Source organism: Balaenoptera ricei, chromosome 1, assembly GCF_028023285.1.
Source record: "Balaenoptera ricei isolate mBalRic1 chromosome 1, mBalRic1.hap2, whole genome shotgun sequence".
Taxonomy (NCBI): domain Eukaryota; kingdom Metazoa; phylum Chordata; class Mammalia; order Artiodactyla; family Balaenopteridae; genus Balaenoptera; species Balaenoptera ricei.
The window spans coordinates 45,502,351-45,526,603 of record NC_082639.1 but is presented as its reverse complement, the minus strand read 5'-3'; the positions used below and the strand labels follow the sequence as shown (position 1 = coordinate 45,526,603).

At 40.6% G+C, this 24,253-nt stretch overlaps 1 protein-coding gene across 6 annotated transcripts in view; it reads right to left on the bottom strand.

The window, feature by feature from the left end:
• Positions 1–2,978: 2,978 nt before the first annotated feature.
• The window catches only part of TCEANC2 (transcription elongation factor A N-terminal and central domain containing 2), a 38,516-nt gene continuing 17,241 nt past the window's right edge, over positions 2,979–24,253 (bottom strand). For all 6 annotated transcript variants that reach the window (XM_059923097.1, XM_059923108.1, XM_059923067.1 and 3 more), the window contains 2 exons: positions 11,553–11,746; positions 2,979–3,956 (listed from right to left, as the gene is read on the bottom strand). In XM_059923097.1, the coding sequence (XP_059779080.1) occupies positions 3,768–3,956; positions 11,553–11,746 (383 nt within the window). In that variant the 3' untranslated portion in view covers positions 2,979–3,767. The remainder of the gene's footprint in view (positions 3,957–11,552; positions 11,747–24,253) is intronic.

Here is a 24,253-nt window from a genome sequence, read left to right as displayed (position 1 = left end):
TGTATATATGTCCATGCCACTCTCACTTTGACCCAGCTTACCCTTCCCCCTCCCCGTATCCTCAAGTCCATTCTCTAGTAGGTCTGCATCTTTATTCCTGTCTTGCCCCTAGGTTCTTCTGACCTTTTTTTTTTTTTTAGATTCCATATATATGTGTTAGCATACGGTATTTGTTTTTCTTTCTGACTTATTTCACTCTGTATGACAGTCTCTAGGTCCATCCACCTCACTACAAAAAGAAATGGATTAAAGACCTAAATGTAAGGCCAGACACCATCAAACTCATAGAGGAAAACATAGGCAGAACACTCTATGACATAAATCACAGCAAGATCCTTTTTGACCCACCTCCTAGAGAAATGGAAATAAAAACAAACAAATGGGACCTAATGAAACCTCATTGTAGTTTTGATTTGCATTTCTCTAATGATTAGTGATGTTGAGCATAGACCTGGGTTTTGAATCTTAGATCTGCTATTCACTATCCGTGTGACCTTGAGTAAGTTACTAAACCACTGTTGAGCCTCACTTTTCTCACCTTTAATTGGGTATTTTTTAAAATGTCTAGCACAGTGCTGAGCAGTTATTATTCCAGCTCCCATAGTTACTAGCAGTGGGAAACTGAACAAGATACTTCTGCTTGGTGAGCCTCAGGGTCTCATCTGTAGCTCCTGCTAGGTATCCACAAGGCCCCATGGAAGGGGTGCTCAGCAAATGGTTGCTGAATAAAAGAAGAAATCTAAAAAACTGAAACAATACCTACTAATACAACGAGATGATTCAACAGGATTTTTAAAGAACTATATAAAGATCAATGTAAATGCTAATAAATTATCTTAGGAAAAGTATCTAGCACCTAGAAGGTAGACAATGTTAGTTCCTTTCTTTCTGTCCTTGCTTCTTTTTTTAAATTTCTCTAAAATAAATCTCTGATAAGCTTAATCCATTAAAAGAACAAAAATATAAACATACACACAAAATCATATGAGTGTATTCAACATCATTACATTGGCAGATTTCATCTTGCTACAGACTTTTTTCTTCCCCATCTATCTTCTCTCATGCCATCTTGACTCCCCTCTCCTCCCTAAGGCAGCTAATGGAAATGACCTGATATATATCGTTTCATACATTTCTCTGTGCTCATATAATCCTGTACAAAGACATACATTCATATATAGGATTTTTTTGTTTCCTTTTTATAAAACTGGGTTCTTATTAAAGACATTTCTCTATAAATTTTTTTTTCACTTAATAATACATCTTGGTCAACCCTTCAGGTCAATGGATACATAAGTCATTCTTTTTTTTAAAATTAATTAATTAATTTTTGGCTGCGTTGGGTCTTCGTTGCTGCGCGCAGGCTTTCTCTAGTTGTGGCGAGCAGGGGCTACTCTTCGTTGCAGTGCGGGCTTATGGCGGTAGCTTCTCTTGTTGCAGAGCATGGGCTCTAGGCGCGCGGGCTTCTGCAGTTGTGGCACGCGGGCCCAGTTGCTCCGCAGCATGTGGGATTTTCCTCGGACCAGGGATCGAACCCGTGTCCCCTGCATTGGCAGGTGGATTCTTATCCACTGCGCCACCAGGGAAGTCCCATTCTTTTTAATGACTACTCATTGTCAGTCTTCCCCACACACAAATAATGCTGCACAAAACATCCTTGTATGTATTGTGTTTCTTTAGGAAAACTTTCTGCTGGGTCAATGTACATATATGTTTAAATATTTGTAAATATCAGCAGATTATTTTCCAAGAAGGATGTGGTAATTCATATTCCCACCATCAGTGTATAAAAGTGACCATTTCCTCACATCTTCACCAGAAGTTGGCATTTTATTTTTTTTAACATCTTTAATGGAGTATAATTGCTTTACAATGTTGTGTTTGTTAGTTTTTGCTGTATAATAAAGTGAATCAGCTATATGTATACATATATCCCCATATCCCCTCCCTCTTGCGTCTCCCTCCCACCCTCCCTATCCCACACCTCTAGGTGGCCACAAAGCACCAAGCTGATCTCCCTGTGCTATGCAGCTGCTTCCCACTAGCTATTTTATATTTGGTAGTATATATACTATGACATATATACTATGTCAGTGCTACTCTCTCACTTCATCCCAGCTTACCCTTCCCCCTCCCTGTGTCCTAACTTAAAATGTTTTCCAGTTTTATCGGTGAAAAATGGCATTGTATTATTGCTTTATTTTGCATTTTCTTGAATATTTTTGAGGTTAAGCATCATTTCTTTTCCTTTTTTTTAATATTTATTTATTTATTTGGTTGCACCGGGTCTTAGTTGCGGCATGTGGGCTCCTTAGTTGCAGCATGCATGTGGGACCTAGTTCCCTGACCAGGGATTAAACCCAGGCCCCCTGCATTGGGAGAGCGGAGTCTTATCCACTGTGCCACCAGAGAAGGCCCTAAGCATCATTTCTTGTTTATTGGTCATTTGGGGTAAAGATATGTGATGTATGCAACTTACTGTCAAAAGAGTGTCAGAAAAAAGCTGAGTGTGTGTGTGAGTGTGAGAGACAGGGTGTCCTTCCTTTTTAATCCATCTCTTCTTTTTCTGGATTTTAAATCTCTCCTTTTTTTTGGCTGCGCTGCGAGGCTTGCAGGATCTTAGTTCCCCAGCCAGGGATCGAACCTGGGCCCCCAGCAGTGGAAGCACAGAGTCCTAACCACTGGACTGCCAGGGAATTCCCTAAATCTCTCCCTTTCTACTGGCTCCTTCTTTTCAGATTACAAACATGCTCCAGGCTCCCCTAACCTAAAAAACCTTCTTTGGGTCTTGCTATCTCCCTCAAATTCCTGTCCAATCATTCTTTATTTTCACCAACTATACTCTTTATCAACCCAAAACTCTTTCTTTCACCAACTATACTCTTTCTCAACTTTTCAGTGAACAAGCCATACCTTTGGTTTTAGGGACAGAAAAGCCCCAGTTTATTATTACTTTTTTAAAAAAGCAAATATCACTTACATAATTGTTCAAGCAAGTATATATACGGGTATTTCATTTGAAAATACATATGTATATAATTTTTCTCCTACAATAATTCATTTCAAGAGCAATTTCATTATGTATCTTCTACAGAGCCCTAAACCGAGATAGCCAACATATTCAAATAAACCCCAAGGTGTGGGGATGCTTCAGGCCAGTTCCTCATTAGAAGCCTCAGCATGGGGGCTCTGGAGACCAACGCAGAAGGTCTTCCAGGGAGAGCTGAAACGTTCAGATAAGTGAGTTCTGGAAAGAAGGGGTAGTTGACGGGCTCCGGCAGGCTCACCCCTGGGGTAGAGCAAAGAGAACAGACAGGGGAGTTCTGAGAGGCACTGGAGCTATCTAAACTCAGGGGGATGGAACCGAGTGAGCAGCTGCGGTAATTGAGTTTCAGTTACCTGCAGGGTGGCAAAATAAAGTAGTAACTTCATCTGCCTGACACGGGGGAAGTTTAGAGGTGTCCCTGGCACATTCACAGTGGAATCCGTCACCCTCTCACTGTGTTGGGTGATGGCAACCGTACTGCGCTTCCTAGCGACAGCGAGTGCACATCCTGTTAGGCAGCACCAGCGCACTCCAGCTAATGAAGCATTTCCTGCAGGTCTGTCTCCCGGGGCTCTCTGTATCCTCTGTCTGAAGGAATGGCACCATGGGAAAATTCAGCACCGCCAGCATCAGCCATCGCCCAAACTCAAAAGAGTCTTTGAATGGCAGAGAAAGGCCCATTTTCCTTTCTGCCCAGCCCAGGGTTGGAACCATCCTCAGGTCACTTTTTGTGGGTCTGTACAAACGTGCCGACTGGCAGCGTGCCGTTCTTCACCTGAGCCCGGATTTCAGCTTGATGCTTTAATGTGAAGACCAGGGCTCTCACTGTCCGCCGGTATGGCCCATTAATGAGGCGGGAGCAGAGATGAAACGTTTCCCGTTCAATATTTTCAACCAGTAGGTGATCCATCTAAAAAAACAGCAAAATTATCAAATTAGGGTCTTGCATTGCATAAGGATTAAAAGCAAGAGAGGCTGGAGCACTTTGCTCAGAGGCCTCCATTAATCAACTGAAATTCAAGGACATCTACTTCCTGTCACAAAAGAAACAGGAAGAGCAAATTAATTCCACCCTGGCAATTAAGGAACAAGGCCATGTGCTTTGTGACAGGGACCTCATTCACAACCCCTGCCGGGTGGTAATATTTGCCATTATAACAGGAAACTGGCTTGAACCAAGCAATGGGTTCTGGGCCCTGGGCCCTGTACTTTACCAACCAGGAAACGAAGACCAAGGATAATAAATCAGTATAACATTTTATACTTTTTTGTTTGTTTGTTTTTTAAGTGCCTTTTAACCCCTTACAGTATTTTAAAAACACTGGGTCTGGATCCTAATATGTGTGTAAAGCAGTTTATAAATCATTTTTCACATTTACTGCTCACAAGTCCTATTATCTCATTTTATAGATGAGGAAACAGGTTCAAAGGTAAAGGAATGCTCCAGATCTTACAACTATTAAGAGGCAGAGTTGGGACTCTGACTCGGAGCCCCCGACTCCAATACCCATGTTTCTTCCCTTTCACCATACTCACTGCCCCCTTAACCTTCTGAGAGACCAGCTGAGTCTGGAGAGACCTCTGCAGGGTCAGCTAAGCAGAAAGGGGCCTAGAGGATAGGACCTGTGGCAATTCTGGGGTGGTGTGGCTCAGGCCCAAGCCCTGCTGAAGTCACAGGCCTAATGAAAGCAGGACAGGTCTGAGACTTTTGCCCACATGATCTGGATCCAGGCCAGACCGGGTTGCTGGTCAGGGACCCCCTCACTTCGTTCCTTTCCAGGCGCATCGCTCACTATTCGCCTCCCTGGTCCTGACCCCGGCCCAGCCTGAACAACCTCAGCTGCTTTTACACACCTCTACGCCTCTGCACAGGTACACGTTTCCTCAGCAAGGCGCAATTTCCCTAGGAAACTCATTCCTATTTGTATGTCAAAGCTTAGCTAAAAAACAAAAAGCAAAAAAAGCAAATCCTAGTTTAAAGGACTGAAAGTTCCCCTTGGGGCTGCCACAGTGTCCCGAGCTTCCCTTAGTCATTTTCATAACATATTATAATGATCTATTTTTTTGAGTTTGTCTTCCCTGAGAGTGAGTTCCTTGAAAACAGGAAACAAATTTCTCTCTCACTTGCTTTTTTCCCTTCACTCTTTCCCTCCCTACCCTACCACACATTCAAATACTTACTCAGCACTATGTGCCTGGGCTGAGGAAAGAGCAGTGAACAAGGTCAACATAGCTCTTGACTCCACAGAGAGCACGGGTTGGCTGGAGACAGAAGCAGGGATTGCAAGTGTACCGAGGGCTGGGAAAGAGGACAGGAGCGAGTTCTGGGGCACAGAGCTGCAGCAAAGGGACCCGACCCAGGAGGGCAGCTCCTGGCCTCAGGAGGGAATGGCATTTGACGTGAGACCTGGAGAATGAGTAGGATCAGGCCAGGTGAGGCGGGCACTTGCTTGGTGTTGAATTCAGTGGGCTGTACATATATCTTTTGTGTGCTTTTCCATATATGTACTATACTTATATTTTAAAAAGGAAAAGTTTAAGGAAAAAATGCACCAAAATAAAAAAAGGATCACCAGCCATTTGATAAGTGTCCTAACAAAAGAGAGAGACCAGCAGACCAAAATGAATATGATAAAGAAACTGGAAGAAATGAGGACCACGCAGGGAACAGAACAGGACTGAGAGAGAGAGAGAGAAAGGGAGAGAGAGAATGAATATCCAGGTCCAGACATCTACCTAGGTGTAACAGACAAAAGGTGTTCAGGGAAGTTTGGGGTCCTGATGACTGACTGATTATCTCCAAGGCTGGTGCTGGAGTGAGTGGACGTGGTGCCATGGCTCTCCAGAACCCAGACTCCTCGAGCTTTTCATGGCCTCCTTGGTGGGCACTGAACTAGCCCCCAGCCTGCGGCATCCCGGGTACCAGACTACTTTACAAGGCTATAAGGGTGGCTGGCCGTCTGCCCAGCATTTGTCCAGCAGCATTTGCAAAAGAGGCTCCTCACCCCAATGAGGGTTCCTCGTCCCAGTGTGAGGATGGTTAGTCACTGACTGTTTAGAGATTCACTTAATATGACAGGCAAGAAAAAAGGCTTTTTTTTTTAAATTTTCTTTTTTTGAGGGGAGTGGTTGTTAGGGGAAGAAGGGTATGTGTGCATTTGCAAAAATAAGTCATGGCCATTCCATCAAACTGTAGTATATATAAAAAAAGAACCTTGAGAGTGCCTTGAAATTCACAGAACTGGATACTTATTCATACTTCATTCAGCAAATAGTTACTGAGTCGCTACTCTGAGTATGGTCTGATCTAGGTATTAGAGACACCCAAGCAGAAAACACCTGACCCCCTACCCTCTAAGAAGTCACAACCTAGAAAGGAGAGGCATGTACACAGAAAACCAAGGGGCAGCAGGATAGGTGCTATACCAGCAATGTGATGGGAATAAGAAGCAAGTAGCTAACAATTCTCATGCATGCTTCTTGTTAAATGAAGGCCAATCGGAATGAAGAAATGAAGAAAAACATTTGTAATATTAAAATGTATACCATAAGGGAAAATGATTCATCATGCATCCTTGTGTATAACATGTTCACTGAACAAAGTGAAGAATGCCTACGTTATAACTGCCTTTGGATAATCCAAACCTACCCAAGTTGAGAGGCCTTCCCAATGGGTTCTAATCTGATAATTTAGGTAAGCCCTTTTGGGTGAAAGGACCAGAGCCTTACTGAGTCCTTGAGAAAAAGGGGATTTACTATGAGATACATGTGTATGAATGGGAACGAGAATGCTGTAAGAAACCTAGGGATTTATTTCTGGACCATATCCTTTCTCTGTGTCTCTCATGATTTGCCTGGTCTCTTTTTCACATGTTTTTGTTCCTCTACATTTGCTTTTTTTTTACTGACTATCAATTCTAACTGCCTTATTCTCTCCCCCTATTCTACACATCTCTACCCATAGCTTCTGCTTCCTCATAACTCCTCCAATATCCCTTCTGTTTCAAAACTCCCACTGTTGCTTCTTGGTATTTCCTAGTTCAATTTCCCAGAGACAGAGAATCTGATTTGCCTTCCTTATCTATTTGTACCTGTGAGTTGAGTATGTGGTATTCAGTTGTCCAATCCTGGACAAACTGGCAATAGCTGGGTGAAGATATAAAACACATCCACCCAGAGCTGTCTTTTGTCAAGGATTCTGAACTCAGAAGAAATGGTGCCATAATCAATTAGTGATGTTTGCCACATCTGTAAGCTCTTTAAAAACAAGGGAAGAAGCTCTTCTTCATGTGTTTACCTTAAGTGCAGAACTTCCCACACTGTATTGTAACTATTCATTTGCCTACTTCCCTCAGAAGATTGTGAGCCCCTCCAGGGCTGGTACCATTTTGGATCCACTTCTAAACTCCCCATGCCTAGTAGCATAGGTACTGGCACATATTAAGTGCTCAGTAAATATTTGTGAAATGAATTTCCTCTTTCCCCACATATACCTCCCTCCTTTTCTGCTCTTTCAGTAACATCCTATACGTAGCATATGAAATATGAAATATGTTTCTATTTTATATGTATTTTCTAGTTAGCAAAATCCAACCACTCTTTCAAAGGCCAGTTCAAGTGCTGTCTTTTTCATGAAACCTTCCCAGATTTCCCCATCAGATTTCATTGTTCTGTCCTTTGTGTGTTTATACCACTTGCTAGTAACACTATTTCAGACATATTTCATCCTGCCTCGTATTTAGTCAGTCATTTACACGCTCTTAGTCAGGAGACAGTAAGCTTTCTTAGGATAAGGACTGCAACTCATTCATGTTTGCATTCTCCTCTGGCACTAGTAGTAGTAGAACTAAACATTTGGTGAATTGAATATCCACTAGAAGCAAACTTTGTATGAGTTTTCCAATAGCATGATTGGATTTGTACATATATACCCACACTCCTTTTTGACCACTTGAATACATTTATTAAAGAGTTGGTCAAAGCCAGAGGTACAGTCTGAGGCCATTAAACAAAAAAAAACTAACAGTCCCATATGGGGATGTACCCCTGACCTGGATCTCATTAGCACCATCTGACAACCAACTGGGCCAACCAGCCAGTGTTTCATAACTCTTAACGATAACAGGCTCACTTTGAGAATCAGATTCATTTTTTTAAAATGACATAATAGGAAAATGATCACAGGCCGTGAGGTAGGAAGGAGAGTGGATAATGAGGAAGGGGAAGTAAGAGAATGACACCACAGGGGACGTTCATATGAGGAAAGATCTAAAAGACAGGGAAGAACAAAGAAGATCTGGAAGGGAGAAAGTAAAGGGGAATGGAGTGTGGGTCTCAACAATGGAGTTTTTATTCATCTATTCCTTTATTCCAAGAACAAGGAAACAATCCATGAATCTGGAAAGCAAGATCTGTAGAGTAATAAAGAGATGCACTTTTGGGCTGTGTGTGTATATTCTTTATCTGTGGCTTTCACTACTAAAGGATAAGACCAAACAAATAACAGAAACATTATTTTCTATAAAAATGTAATGAGTGGATTTGAAAAAACACATGCTAAGATCAAATTGCAAAAGATTTTTAGTTATTGGGCCAATAACTTACCCAATGGTTTACTACTGCCTGATAAAGTACATTTATGGAGATCTGATGTCTGATTTGAATGCACTCAACATTGGATACTGTCAAAGACCAGATACTGGATTAGATGGTTCACTGATTTGCCCTAATATGAAAATGTTTCAGATGATGATGGGTGCTAAGAGTTAACTTTATGTAAAAAGTGTCTGTATTTATATTTTCTGACATACCAAACTGATAAGAAAATACTATAAATTGTTGTTTATGCAGGGAAAACAGATTGATTTTCTTCGGCCAAGGAAGATGGCTAAGATGCACACTTTTAATTTTCAAAATTTACTCTTTGGGATCAAAACCATTCAACTATGCTTAATCTGATATTTTTTCCAATTACACTGGAAAGCACTAACGAATGTATCACACTTTTTTAACTTTGCTTTGTAACACTTGAGTGCTTACCACTTGATGTGCCAGTTAAAGGATAATTAATGGATAAACTAAAAGGATAATTATTATTGAGTTTAATATAGCAGGCAAACTGCTCATTAATCCTTACAAGCATAGCTTCGTTATTATCATTTACTTAAAAAGATACCACAGGGAACTGGTATTTACCACCACATTAACTACATATTATATACCCATACTCTATGTTTCTGCAATAATTTTGGTTTATTTAAAAAATAAACTTCTTTTAAAACATCAAATAGCGAGTCTTGTTGGCTAATCGATACTCCAGAAAATTAGACTTACAACCTTTATATTTTTTTTCTCTCTTCCAAGGGCTTAATATTCATATTAATACTTTCTTAGGAAAAGTTAAGCAAACTTACAGTATATTAATTCACTGAACCATCAAATGGACATTAAAAATTATAAATATAAGAATAGAAATATATAGAAAAGTATATACAAAATGACACTAACTGATATTGATCAAGATTAAAAATACAACATAAATGTGAATAATTGTCAATTTTCTGCAATGTTATTTAAATAATCAATAAAAATATCTTATGGAACAGTTGGTACATAATTGGCTCTTAATAAGTCTGGGATAATCATAACTTGCCCAGTATTCATTGAAAGAGCTACAGGGACTTCCCCAGTGGTGCAGTGGTTAAGAATCCACCTGCCAATGCAGGGGACACGGGTTTGAGCCCTGGTCCGGGAAGATCCCACATGCCCCGGAGCAACTAAGCCCGTGCGCCACAACTACTGAGCCCGCGCTCTAGAGCCCGCGAGCCACAACTACTGAGCCCACGTGCCACAACTACTGAAGCCCGCGTGCCTAGAGCCCATGCTCCGCAACAAGAGAAGCCACCACAATGAGAAGCCCGCGCACCGAAACGAAGAGTAGCCCCCACTCACTGCAACTAGAGAAAGCCCGCGCGCAGCCAAAAATATAAATAAATAAATAAGTTTATTAAAAAAAAAAAGAAAGAGCTACAATAATTTACCAAACAGGAAATGCACCAAAATGTTAACAAGACTATGTCTGGATGGTAGGTTCAATGGTGATCTTATTTTTCCTTTCCATATTTTTTCATTTTCTATCATAAGTTTGTATTAAAAAACCCAAAACTTTATTTTTAAAAAGTAAATAATATACCACAAGCCCATTTGCCTTTCTTTTGTGGATACATAATAGAGATAGAAAGGTTAAAATATTTTTTCAGAGAATGCAGTGACAGATCTAGTATTTAAATCAGACTTCTGAATTGCTTCTTTTGTTAATAATATTAAGTTATTCTTTAAGGATACATTATTAGGGATACCCTGAGAAGAGGGAAAAATATGGATGTTATATGTCTGATTTTTCCAGAATATTAATTGACCTATAAGATTTATTTGATGATGATGATTAATATTATTGCTAATGAGCAAAAATTCTTCTTCCAGCATGTGTACCTCAAACCACTAACACCATCTAACTGTTGGTCATGAAGATGATAGGGATTGCGCAATTGACTATATGCATTAGAACTAAAGGTATGAGTGCTGACCAAAAATGGAGTACAGTCTTTTCAAAAGACAGCTATTTATTTTGCCATTGATATTCCGTAACAGGGTCCATCTCAGAATTTTTGCTTCAGTGGAAAGGGAAAGAATTTTATTTATTTATTTTTATTGAAGTAGAGTTGATTTACAATGCTGTGTTAGTTTCTGGTGTACAGAAAACTGATTCAGTTTTATATATATATACACACATATATATATGTGTGTATATATATATATATTCTTTTTCATATTCTTTTCCATTATGGTTTATTACAGGATATTGAATATAGTTCCCTGTGCTATATGGTAGGACCTTGCTGTTTATTTATTTTGTATATAGTAGTTTTTATCTGCTAATCCCAAACTTCTAATTATCCCTCCCCTAACCCCTTTCCCCTTTGGTAACCATAAGTTTGTTTTCTGTGTCTGTGGGTCTGTTTCTGTTTTGTAAATAAGTTCATTTGTGTCATATTTTGATTCCATATATAAGTGATATCATATGGTATTTGTTAGGGTAACAATTTTAAATGGGAAGGAACCAACATTCATTAAGTGACCTCTAACCACCAGGCACTATCCTATTCTTTTGTATATATGGTTCATTTAATCTTTCCAATAATCTTAGGTTAGGAATTATAATCTTCATTTCATGGATAAAAAAATCAAGTCTCTGAAATGTTAAGAGATTTGCCTAAGGTGTCACAACCAGCACATACTAGAGCCAGGGTTTTAATCCATGTCTTGCTAGTTCCAAAGCCTGCACTCTTTATACAATACTGTCCCCCAGAATGTTTACAAATCCAGAATCTTTAAAAAAAAAATTAGAATAAAGCCATAGCACTTAAGACTATGAAAGTTCATTATGAAAATATGAAGGTCATTTAACCCAGAGTACCTAGTCATCACATTCCAACCAGGACATTACCTCCAATTCCAAGGCTTCCGAGAGTAATTTCTGGGCGTTTTTCCTAAATGTCTCGGTTTTGGAATCACTTCGGACTTCTATAGAAGGTCTATCCACGTGTTTTTCAATGAAAGTTCTCCACTCAGTGTAAACTTCTCTGGCAAGACAAGCCACTTCTGAATCTGAGTGTTGACGCATCTTGTTCACAGTGTGACCTGGAACAAGAGAACAGAAACCAAAGAAAAGATTGTTCTGTATTCTTCTGAAAAGTACAGAACTGGAAGGACTAATGTGTGGCACTTAGCAAGTCATTCACACACCTAAGGATGTAAAGGCTCTTGTGCAAATGAAGACTTGTTTCTCAGAGGCTGAGATAACAAGATAATCACTGGGGGAGAATCACTGGGCTAGCCAATGAAATAAGTCATAAAACAGAAGCATGATCAATAGATACTTAAAATGGAACACCTAAGGTACCAACTCCTTAATCCAAAAATTGCAATAAAAGAAAATGAATTAAGCATTTATCTTGTCTTTTCAGTACATATTATATTTCAGGACAACCAAACAGTCCTAGTTATTGACAGAATGTTCTTTATTAAGCTAATAAATGCGATAAAATTGACAGAATTTTAAAAAATTTTGTGGCCCATGATGAAATAATTCATTCAGGTGACAATCAACAGTGGATGAAATCAGTCAATGAAAGGTTGATGGGGAAATGTACAATGGAAAGGTGAGGTGTCATCATCTCCACTGATCAATCTTAGCATCCCTAAGAGTGGCACTATCAGATAGAGGTAGTACTTCACAGCCCTACCTATGAAGTAGTCTTGCATCCTCCTCCCAAGGAAAAGATGAACCATAACCCTAGTAACTAGTCATTCAAAGCTAACCTCCAGCTTATAGAAAATATGAGAGACAGAGGAATAAGTTAAATTATAGCCTAAGAGACAAATCCAGAATGTGGGACATTCTACAGGACAACATTCAATCATCAATGGCACTTAAAAAAAAGGTAGTAAGGTTATGGATTGCTAAAGATTAAAAGAGTCTTTTGAGTCCAAACTATCAAATGTGATGTGTGATCCAAATTCTGATTGGAATAAACTAATTAAAATATATTTTGAGATAAACAAGAAATACGAATATACACTGGTTATTAAATTATATCAAAGAATTATTGTTGATTTTGTTGAGCATGATGATGGCATTGTAGCTATGTAAGAAAACATCCATATTTTTTAGAGATGCATACTGAAGTATGTAGAGCTGAAATGACAAAAGGTCTGAGCTTCTGCTTTAAAATACTTCAGTAACAGCACAAAAACACAAAAAAGTGAAAGATAAAGTGAATGCGACCAAACCTTAATAGTTACTGAATGTAGGTGAAAGGCCTATGGGGGTTTGTACTATTCTCTTTATTTCTGTGAATGTTTGAGATTTTCATAATAAAAATGGAAAAAGAGGAAAGGGTCAAAAAATATCATATGCAAAAGTACTTAGATAAAAATAAACACACAGAAAAGCCAAAGAAATCAAGTAAACATTTAGAATTAAAGTTCAAAAAGTGTTAGAATATAAGATAGGTATACTTTTTAAAAAAAAATCAATAGCTTTTTTATGTCAGCAATAAACAGTCAGAGTATAATAGGGGGAAAATCATGCTTAAACTAGTAAAAACCATAAACCACTTAGCAACTCATTAACAAGAGGGGGTTGCATGCCCATGTGCTGTTTGTGTATGTGCCTATCTCCTTAATAGCTCTGGAACCACTCTTAAACTCCATCCCCATCACCACTGACCTTGCCTTAGGGCATGTTGCCTCCAGACGACTCCAGCAGCCTGACTGTCCTCTCAGCCAAAGTCTGGAACCCTTAATGCCACCTTCCACACTGCAGCCAGAGTGGCCTTTATTTAACTTTATTATTTTCTCTTTCAGGGATATTTTTTAAAACATTAATCTGAGCATTACACTCCACCACTTAAATCTTTCAATCCTATATCCAAATTCTTATCTAGTCACACAAGTACCTTCACAATCTGCCACCTTCCCATCTACCTTCTAGCTTCATTTCCAGCTATTACCCCACTGTCATCTGATACTCTAGCTACTTGCAGCTCCTAAGACACTTCAATATTTTTCTCACCTCTTTACTTTTGAACATATACTCCAATGAGCATTTTGTCTGCCTGGAATATTCCTTCTTCTCTCTTCATCTGGTTAACTTACATTCTGCCTTTAAGACTCAGTTCAGGAGTCCCCTTCTCCAGGAAGTTTTCCTTAATATAATAACCCCCAGTCTTGGCTGGTACCTCTCTTCTGTGCTTCCTTAGCACCCCATGCTCCTGTTCATCACAATAACTATTACAATTAGTTGTAATTATCTGATCAGTTATCTCTCTTGCCCACCAAAGAGAGCTCCTTGAGGGCAAGAGCTGTGACACATTAATCTTTTTTTTTTTTTTTTTTTTTTTACAGTTTTTTGTTTTTTGTTTTTTTTAATTAATTAATTTATTTATTTATTTTTGGCTGTGTTGGGTCTTCATTTCTGTACGAGGGCTTTCCCCAGTTGCGGCAAGCGGGGGCCACTCTTCACCACGGTGTGCGGGCCCCTCACCATCGCGGCCTCTCCTGTTGCGGAGCACAGGCCCCAGACGCGCAGGCTCAGCAGTTGTGGCTCACGGGCCCAGCCGCTCTGCGGCACGCGGGATCCTCCCAGACCAGGGCTCGAACCCGTGTCCCCCGCATTAGCAGGCAGACTCTCAACCACTGCACCACCAGGGAAGCCCAACACGTTAATCTTTGTATCTCCAGCAGAAAACAGGGGCAGGAGAGGGGGTCGGGAGAGTGGGTGTTTGGTAAATGTTGGAGAATGAGAAACCCAGATGAGGAAATACATATGTTTTTACTAAAATATATAACAGAAAATTTGAATGAAAGGGGAAAATATACCATATTACATGATGGAAAGACCAGTACAGAGATGTCAATATAGAAATTAATTTGTAGGTTTAATGTAATTACAATAAAAAAAATCTCAGTAGGTTGCTTTTATTAGAATACATCCAAATAGCTTTAGACTTATTTTAGAAAAACAAATGGGTAATAGCAAAAAATACTCTTATGTATTATGAGGTATAACTAGCCTTATACACTATTGGAACATATTATAAAGCAACTAAAATTATATGGACTTGCACCAAAAAAACAGATGGATAGATCTGTGGAACAAAAAGTGAAGCTCAGGGGACTTCCCTGGTGGTGCAGTGATTAAGAATCCACCTGCCAATGCAGAGGACACGGGTTCGAGCCCTGGTCCGGGAAGATCCCACATGCCGCAGAGCAACTAAGCCCGTGCACCACAACTAGTGAGCCCATGCACCACAACTACTGAAGCCTGCACGCCTAGAGCCCATGCTCTACAACAAGAGAAGCCACCGCAATGAGAGGCCTGCGCACTGCAACGAACAGCAGTCTCTGATCGCCACAACTAGAGAAAGCCTGTGCGTAGCAACGAAGACCCAACGCGGCCATAAATAAATAATTAAATAATTAAATAATTAAATAATTAAATAATTAAGCTCAGGAACAAACCCTATTGTATATAAAAATTAATACACAATAAAAGAGGCATCAATGAACAAAAGGAAATGGAAAAGAATTCAATTTTGGGAAAATGGTCAAAACATTTAGAAAATTTCTCAGATGACACCAACTGCATAGCTCAACACTTGCTTGTTTTATTTACTCCTCACATGTCGACTGAAGGCCTACTCTTTGTACTGGGTATGCTAGGTACTAGACATGCAGGGCTGAACAAGAAACTGTCCCTGCTTTAAAGGTTCTGTGAAGAGCGTGCTGGAGGTAACTTTGAAGGGAAGACAAGATTCTTTAACTTCTCTCTCTATCCAATTACCTCCCAAGAATTTTTATCTAGTCTTTCTACTGACCAGGGAAAGAAGTACATCAACACTCATCACAAGGAGGATGGCGAAGGGGAGGAATGCAGAGCCCTCATTAGAAATATCTCAAGGTGCTTCCTAGCTAGCGATGCTTAGTGAGGTGCTTCTGAAACACATGCCACTTAAAGCTGAAGTCACTACTCAACACTTTCCTTTTCTGGCTGGAGTTCTCCATATCCTTGAGATTATTCATTCAGAAAACAATTTTTTGTGCTGTTGGTCACTGTTGTGGATGGTAAAAACACAAAGGTAAATGAGATACTGCAGGACCTCAAAGACCTAAATGCAGGGCATTTTAATACTTTTACAGAGCATCTACTTAATGCCTGGTGCTGAGGATACAGACATGAATGAGACATAGTCCCTGGAATTTAACCTACACTCACCCTGCCAAAGTGTGCAAAGAAGATTCATGTATAAAAATATTCATTACAGTACTGTGTACAGCAGCAAAAAGTTAAAAACAACCTACAAGCTCACCATTAAGGGTCCAATTTGTTAAATGAATTATAGTCCATTCAAACAACGAATACTTGGCAGCCATTAAAGTCTGCAATAGCTCTACGTGTAGTAACATGGAAAGATGATTACTTTACTCAGGTTCTCAGAAGAGCACGCTGAGTATAAGCCAATATTTATTTTTAAAATTACATTTGTATATATATATATAAACAAACACATATATTTGTTTATACACAGAGAAAAAGAGTCTAAAAGAATTTATAATGAAATTATTAACAAGGGTCTCCTCTGAGCAGTGGGACTGTATGTATCTATGCAGTCCAGCTCACAATCTCATGGGCTGGCTCAACCTGTAAGCAATCCTAACAGCACGGGATATGCTATACTAGAAGTGCATTCAGGTTTCTTTGGAATAGAGATCCTTCCCTTCATGTGTTCCCCACCTTATCCTTTTCTCTCCCCAAGACAGGCACCGTTGATCCACCTTTATATACAAGAAATGAAGATGCACAAGTTCCAGAGAGAGTCCTTCTTCTTGTCGAATCCAATGGACCTTTTCCATCGTGACATTACTTGATACCTCTGTGGCATCTGACACTGCTGCCTTTTTCCTTCTGAAATAGTCTCTTCCATTGCTTTTTTTTTTTTTTTTAAGAATTTTCTTTTTTTTTTTTTTAATTTATTTATTTATGGCTGTGTTGGGTCTTCGTTTCTGTGCGAGGGCTTTCTCTAGTTGTGGCAAGCGGGGGCCACTCTTCATCGCGGTGCGCGGGCCTCTCACTATCGCGGCCTCTCTTGTTGCAGGGCACAGGCTCCAGATGCGCAGGCTCAGTAATTGTGGCTCACGGGCCCACTTGCTCCGCGGCATGTGGGATCTTCCCAGACCAGGGCTCGAACCCGTGTTCCCTGCATTGGCAGGAAGATTCCCAACCACTGCGCCACCAGGGAAGCCCTTCCATTGCTTTTTGAGATACCACCTGTTACTGATTCTCCTCTTCCTTCTCCATCTCTTCTGCTGGCTGTATATGCCTTGCCCAACCTTTAATTACCTGTGAACCCCAGCTGGGACATTGGCCTTGGCCTCTTCTCTTCTCTCTTCACCTGTTTTCCCTGAGTAATCTTACCCACTCCTGTGGTCCAACTACCATCTGCAAGCAGATGACTCCCAAATACGTATCTCTAGCCTAAAGGCTCTCACTGAGCACAATACTCAAATATCTAGTCCCCTACTGGACATCTCTACCTGCTTATTTTGCAAGCACCTCTAGCTCAACATTTCTAAAATGGAAAATGGAACTCATTATTATCCCCCTCAGTCCCTCCTCCTGTATTTCTTGTCACACATGGCACTAGCATTCACCCATTATTTTAGGCTCCTTAACATTTTTTTTTAAAGATTTTTTTTTTGATGTGGACCATTTTTAAAGTCTTTATTGACTTTGTTACAATACTGTTTCTATTTCACGTTTTGGTTTTTTGGCCCCAAGGCATGTGGGATCTTAGCTCCCCCACCAGGGATCAAACCTGCACCCCTTGCATTGGAAGACGAAGCCTTAACCACTGGACCGCCAGGGAGGTCCCTAGGCTCCTTAACATTTCTTGCATCTTTTCCTTTCCCTCACGTCCCTCTTTATTCTCCCTGCTGCCCTGATTCAGGTCCTCATCACCTCTCCACAGGTCTACTGCAATGACTTACTAATCAATCTTTGTCCCCAGAGTGGCCTTCTCCAATGCATCCTCTATATTAAAGTCAAATTAACCTTTTAAAAACACAATTTGATCACATCATTCCCTTACCAGAAGCCCTTCAATGGCTCTCTCCTCTGTCCTCAAATTAATTTCTAAGTATAGATTCAAGCCCTCAATGACCTGGAACCTCTTTGGCCATACCTCTCACCATATCTCTCTCTTTCCTTCCTCTCCTCAGTCCCAGCCCTCCTACCCCTTTGGCCTCCAGGTGCTAAGTTCTAGCCATAGAAAGCAGTTGGCGTGTCCTTGATAGGGTCAGGCTGTCTGGCCTTCTTACATTTCTGTACTTAGCTCACACTGCTCCCTCTGCCTAGAAGGTTTAAATGCCCACTTTTCCCTCTAAACTTGACATAAACATCTTGGGGGCAGAACCCCATACCTTACTCCTTACTCCAAGATACATTCCCAGCTCCCAGCATAGTGCCTTACCACAAAACAATCAAGAAATGTTTGCTGAACTGAATCAAACAGTTATATTACAAAGAAAAAAAGTTTACATTTGGCTTTCAAATTGGCTTTGTACTAACATTTGAATATGGATGCAGTTGATTGGGAAAATCACACAATTGCAAACAAAATAATGGAACTATACTGTAAAGAATTGAATGAAAAGTTTCTAATTCTTACCCATTGCTAAGAATCCTTCCTGCTTACTACTCCAGATTTTATAGGAATTATATCATTTAATTTTTTATAATTACACAATGAAGTAAATACTATTATTATATCTCTTTTTACAAAGAAGCTCAGCCAAGCAACTTGCCCAGGGCTTCATAGCTAGTAAGCATGGAAGCCAGGATCTGAGCACAGCAGCCTGACCCCAGAGCCTGCATACTTAACGCCCCAACACCCTGTCCCTCTCTGTTATTAGGGACTGGCACACAGAGAGTGTCCAATAAAGTTCTGTTGAGATAATGTTGTTCACCTTCTTGATATTCCTAAATCAGAAGAGCCAAAGGGCAGAAGTCTTCGACTCTCAGGCCAGGGCAAGGGAATCACTGCTCTTGGCCTGCAGGGGGCAGTACACCTCACAGATACTCCCACAGGAGCCCCACCTGGACTGGTCAGGAGGCTCTCCCAACACCAGGGAAACCACTCCAAGAAGGGCAGGGGCTATGAGGAGACCTGGGGGATGCAAGCTTTGCAAGCAAGAGGGTGACAGAAGGAAGAGTAACAGCAGGGAAGGCACTGAGTCTGGGGCAGGAAAAGAGGAGAGAGGAGACCTAGGGAACACTCTTCTATAAAAAACAAGACAAAATGACAAACTTTAAATGAAAAAGGGAATTTCATGATAACAATAATGACAGCCACTGCACTGAATGATTTACATTTAAGTCAATGAATTCTCAGAACACCCTACGAGGTAGGTGCTATAATGATTCCCCGTTTAACAGGTAAAGAACTGAGGAACTAAGAGGTTAAGGAACTTGTGCAGGACATGGCAAGTAAGAAGCAGGGCCAAGTTTCAAATGCAGGCAGTTTGGCTGCAGAGCTCACGTATTAACCCTATACTGTTGCCTCCAGTAATCATACAGTCCTACCTCCTCCTGATTCAGATGGAAAAAATGAGGCTCCATGACCTTTCCCCAAGGTCACAAGCTGGTCAGTAGCTACATCGAGGAAGTTAATGATCTGCAAAAAGTCATTATTTGCTCCATGAAGTTTATGTTAAAGCAAGCAGTGCCACTGGCTGGTCTTATGATCTAGGTCAAGTCCCCTGGGTTTAAGAGTACCGGGCTTCTGCATCCCAGCACATTGTTAAGACAAATTCCCTGCAGGAAGCGGTCTTTTGCTCATTTAACAAACATTATCAAATACTTAGTAAGTACCAGGCCCTGTGCTAGACCTCGGGATAGAATGTTGAACAAGACACAGCCCTTTACTCAAGGAGCTCCAGGTAGGTCTAAGCACAGGAGAAGACAACTAAACAAAAACAGTGCACCAAAGTGTTACAGGTCCTAAGATAGTATTGAAGGGGGAAACCGAGGGAGGGCCAAAAGGACAGAGGAGTCAATTTGGGTGGCAAACGGGCCAGGGAATACCATGAAAGAGGCAATTCTCGTCCTGAGTCTTGACAAGCAGTAGAGTGAACAAAAGCATAGAACCTGAAAGAGCACAGACTAATTGGAGGGCTGTGGTAGGCAAAATAATAGTCCCTAAAGACATCCATGCCCTAATCCTCAGAACCTGTGAATATGTTACCTTCCATGGAAAAAGGGACTCTGCAGATGTGATTCAGGTTAAGGACCCCGAGATGGAGAGATGAGCCTGGATTACTTAGGCGGGCCCAATCTAATCCCATGAGTCCTTAAAGGCAGAAGAGACAGAAGAGCGGGTCAGAGAGATGAGGTGTGAAAAGAATTCGACCCACCATTGCCAGCTCTGGAGATGGAGGAAGAGAATCACAAGCCACAGAATGCAGGTGGCTTCTAGAAACTGGAAAAGGCAAGGAAACAGATTCTCCCCTAGAGTCTCCAGAAAGGAATGTAGCCCTGCCAACACCCTGATTTTAGCTCACTGAGACCTGTACTGAACTTCTAACCTATAGCTAACCTATAGAAATGTAAGATAATAAATCTGTGTTTTTTAAACCACTAATTTTCTGGCAATTTGTTATGGCACTATTCATAGATAATGAATACAGGAGCTTATCAGCAGTTCAGGATTGCTGAATCTATGGGACAACCTAAGAACAGAAGGCCATTTGAAAGTTCCTTGCCACTAACTTATCCCATGAACTTGGGCAAGTCAAATCACATACCCATTCATTCACTCACTCACTAACTCATTTATTCATTCAACAAACATTTTTAGCTTCACCAAGAAGATTATGTTTCATCTGGGTCTTAAAAGACAAGTAAGAGCTTGCCATGGACAAGGGTGCATCTTTGGGTTTCAGGAGGTGGCATGACATGGCATAAGTCCACCTTAGCTTTGTCGCTTATTATTTGGCTTCCCGACCTGGGGCAAGTTACTGTAAACTCTCTAAGCCTCAGTGTTCTCATTTGTAAAATGAGGAAATCAGTGTTCTCATTTGTAAAATGAGGAAATAATAATATTTACCTTATAGAATTGTTATATGGATCAAATGAAGTCGTAGATGTGAAAGCACTTTGTAAGTACAAGGATTTTTGGTGTTAATCAATTATAAATGAAAATCAGATCAATATGATGGACTTAAAACTTCTCCCAGAATATTTATACCTACAGTATTGCAGAAGTGGGGCATGCTTGCCTACCAGGTTGAGTGCAAGGTCTAACTCCACTGCCTCATCAGCCATTTACTCAATACCCACGCCCACTGGTTTCCTTTATAATAAAGATATTCGGTCACAGAGGCCCCATTAGGTGCCAGATCCAAAGGCTTTTGCCCAGCTGGCCCTCAACTCCCCAGACCACTTGAGAGCAGTGAGGTTACTCACTTCCCCTGCCTCTCAAAACACTCTCCTCCTCAGCCCGCGTGTCACTGCACAGCCCTGGCTCTCTTCCGCTCTCTAATTACACTCTTGCCTCTTCACCGGCTCCTCTTCCTCTTCCCATTTCCCTGCCACGGATATTCTCCCCAGCTCAATCCTTCAGCCCTTTAATCTTTTCTTTTACTCAGAGAATTCATCCACTTAAGTGATTTTAAGCAAATGCTTCCAGGCGAATGTCTTCCAAATACATATTTTTAGTCTAGATCTCTCATCTGAGCTTCAGTCCTACATCTCCAACTGCCTGCTGGACATTTGCACCTAAAGAGTTTATGTCAGAGCAAACACTGACTAAAATGAAAATACTAGGAGAAAACTCCCATTTGAAGTACACAAGAAAAGGCACTAAATTCTGATTTAAAAGAGGTGAGCTTGAGCAGATGGCAGAACCCATAGAGATGGTCCAGTAAAATAAAGGCACATATGGCTGGGATTCAGGGCACAATGGCAGTCTGCTAACCAAGAAAGAACACTGTCCCAAGAGACCTGGGTTCTCATTACATCTCTGGTGCTAACTCACTATATGGCCCTGGATAAGTCACTTCATCTCTCTGAGTCTGAATTTCCTTGTTTATAAACTGAGGTAACTAAACGGATTTAAACGTTTATGATATTGACATTAATAAAGTTCAGAAACAGAAAACAAAAACTATAAGATCTCAACAGTAAATGGACAAAGAACACAAACAATTCACAAAAAAAGGACAAAGTGCCAATAAATAAATAGAAAACAATCCATTCTATACAGCAAATGAAAACAAGATGCTATTTTTACCCAGTAAATTAGTAAGATTTTAAGAAAATGGTAGCAATGTAAATTGGAACTGTATTTCTAAAAATCTAAGATTCAGAAATGGATCAGGACAGGAGATGCATACCCAGGAGTTGTCTGAATTAAGGCCTCAGTTAAGCTGGAGAAGTGGATGGCCTCTCTGGCTAAGTGCTCTAAAGCAGCAGCCAAAGACTGAGGTCTGAGCTTTCTGGAAAAGTACCTCCTGTGAGAGGACAGGGGACAAAGACGGAGGAAACAGAGAAAGGCAAGAAACAGGAATACAGAAAGCTAGAAAGCGCCATGGAGAAAATCTTGTTTGATCCTGTCATTTTCATTAATTTGATGAACATATCCTGAGCATCTGCTATATGCCACACTAATGCTTGAAATGCATTGGTGAATAAAATATATTGCATGGTCTTGCTCGCATAGAGTTACTATACAGTAAACAAAAAATAACTCAGTAAATAATTAAATAAGTAATTACAAACTCAGATAAGGGCTTGAAGGAAATAAACATTTAAAAAATAGATAAAGAATTGGCGGGGCTTCCCTGGTGGCGCAGTGGTTGAGAGTCTGCCTGCCGGTGCAGGAGACGCGGGTTCGAGCCCTGGTCTGGGAAGATCCCACATGCCGCGGAGCGGATGGGCCCGTGAGCCACAATTGCTGAGCCTGCGCGTCTGGAGCCTGTGTTCCGCAACAAGAGAGGCCACGATAGTGAGAGGCCCGCGCACCGCGATGAAGAGTGGCCCCCGCTTGCCGCAACTGGAGAAAGCCCTTGCACGGAAACGAAGATCCAACACAGCCATAAATAAATAAATAAATTAAAATTAAAAAAAAAAAAATTAAAAAAAAAAAAAAAAAAAGAATTGGCAACAAGTTCAGTGTCATTCATACTGACGGAAAAGAGAGTAATCAATGGTCTCAAGTTCATGGTTCTGGGAAGATGAGAACTGAGACAAGACTACTGGGTTTGGATAGAATGAAATAACTTGTGTCCTTAGAGAGAAGAATAGTGTTTGTGGGAGAAGCCAGCATGGAAATAATTTAATGAAGGAGGGTAAGGGGCAGAAATGGGAGTTGTGATTATTAATCATATTTAAAGGAATTTGGTTATAAAAGGAAGAAGTGAAACGAGGTATCTGGAAAAGATGGCAGACAATTAAAGGAGAAGATTTAAGTGTATCTGAAGGTAGAAATAAAGAGCCAGTAAAGGGGGTATGGGTGACAACAAAATGAGAGGCATCATGCCATCCTCATCTCCACAGTCAATCCTTACAAAGTCTGGTCCATTCTCCCTGATAAGGTCTCCCTACGAACCTGTCACTCAACAGGTTAGGTTCTCTCCTATTTTAAAAATTAGAACTTTCTTCAATTCCACATTCCTTTCTGATATTGCCACCTCTCTCTTTCCTTTCAATACCAAACTTCTTGAAAGAGTTGTCTGTTTTCACAGTTCATTTCCTTACCTCCTCCTCACTCCTCAAGCTTCTGCCCTTAACCTTGCCTTTGAAACTGTCCTTACCAAAATCATTAATGACCTTACTTTGTAAAATCCAACGTGCAATTTTTAGAATTAGCTTCTTTGGCCCTTTGACAACGATGGACACTGCTGACGAATCCCCTCTCAGAAGCCCTCCTTCCCATTCCATGACAGCATTCTCTCCCATTTTCCCGCTCACACCTTCTCCATTTCCTGTGAGCCTCATATATTGATGTGCTTCAGGATTTGGGACTTGGCTCTTTGCTTTTCCTACATACTCTCCCTGGGCAACTGCCTCAGTTTCTAACTATATGCTGATGATGACTCTCCAGTATATATTTACTGTCCCTCCTTAGCTTTAGCCTTGTACATCCAACATTCTGTTGGACATTTCCTCTTGGATGTCCCACAATAGTGGGACACTAAAGAAACTGCCCAGAACTTTTTGAGAGACAAGGAGACATATGAGCTAAGGGGCATGGAAAATAAAAGATCTAACAAATTTCTAATTGTAGAATCCCAGAACAAAGAAATAGAGAGAATAAAGGAGACATGCTTTTGAAGAGATAATGGCTGTAAAACTTCTACAAATGAACATAAATCTGCAGGTTCAGAAGTAGAATATATCTAGGTTAAATTAAAAGAAATACATGCTGTGATAGCCTGTCTACAAGATAGCCCCCAATGATCCTCACCTCTTCGTATTCATAACCCATGTGTAGTTGTCTCCCAACTGTACCCAGGTTGGTCTGTGTGATCAACAGAATATAATAGAAGTGTTGGTATGTTACTTCCAAGATTAGATGATAAAAGACA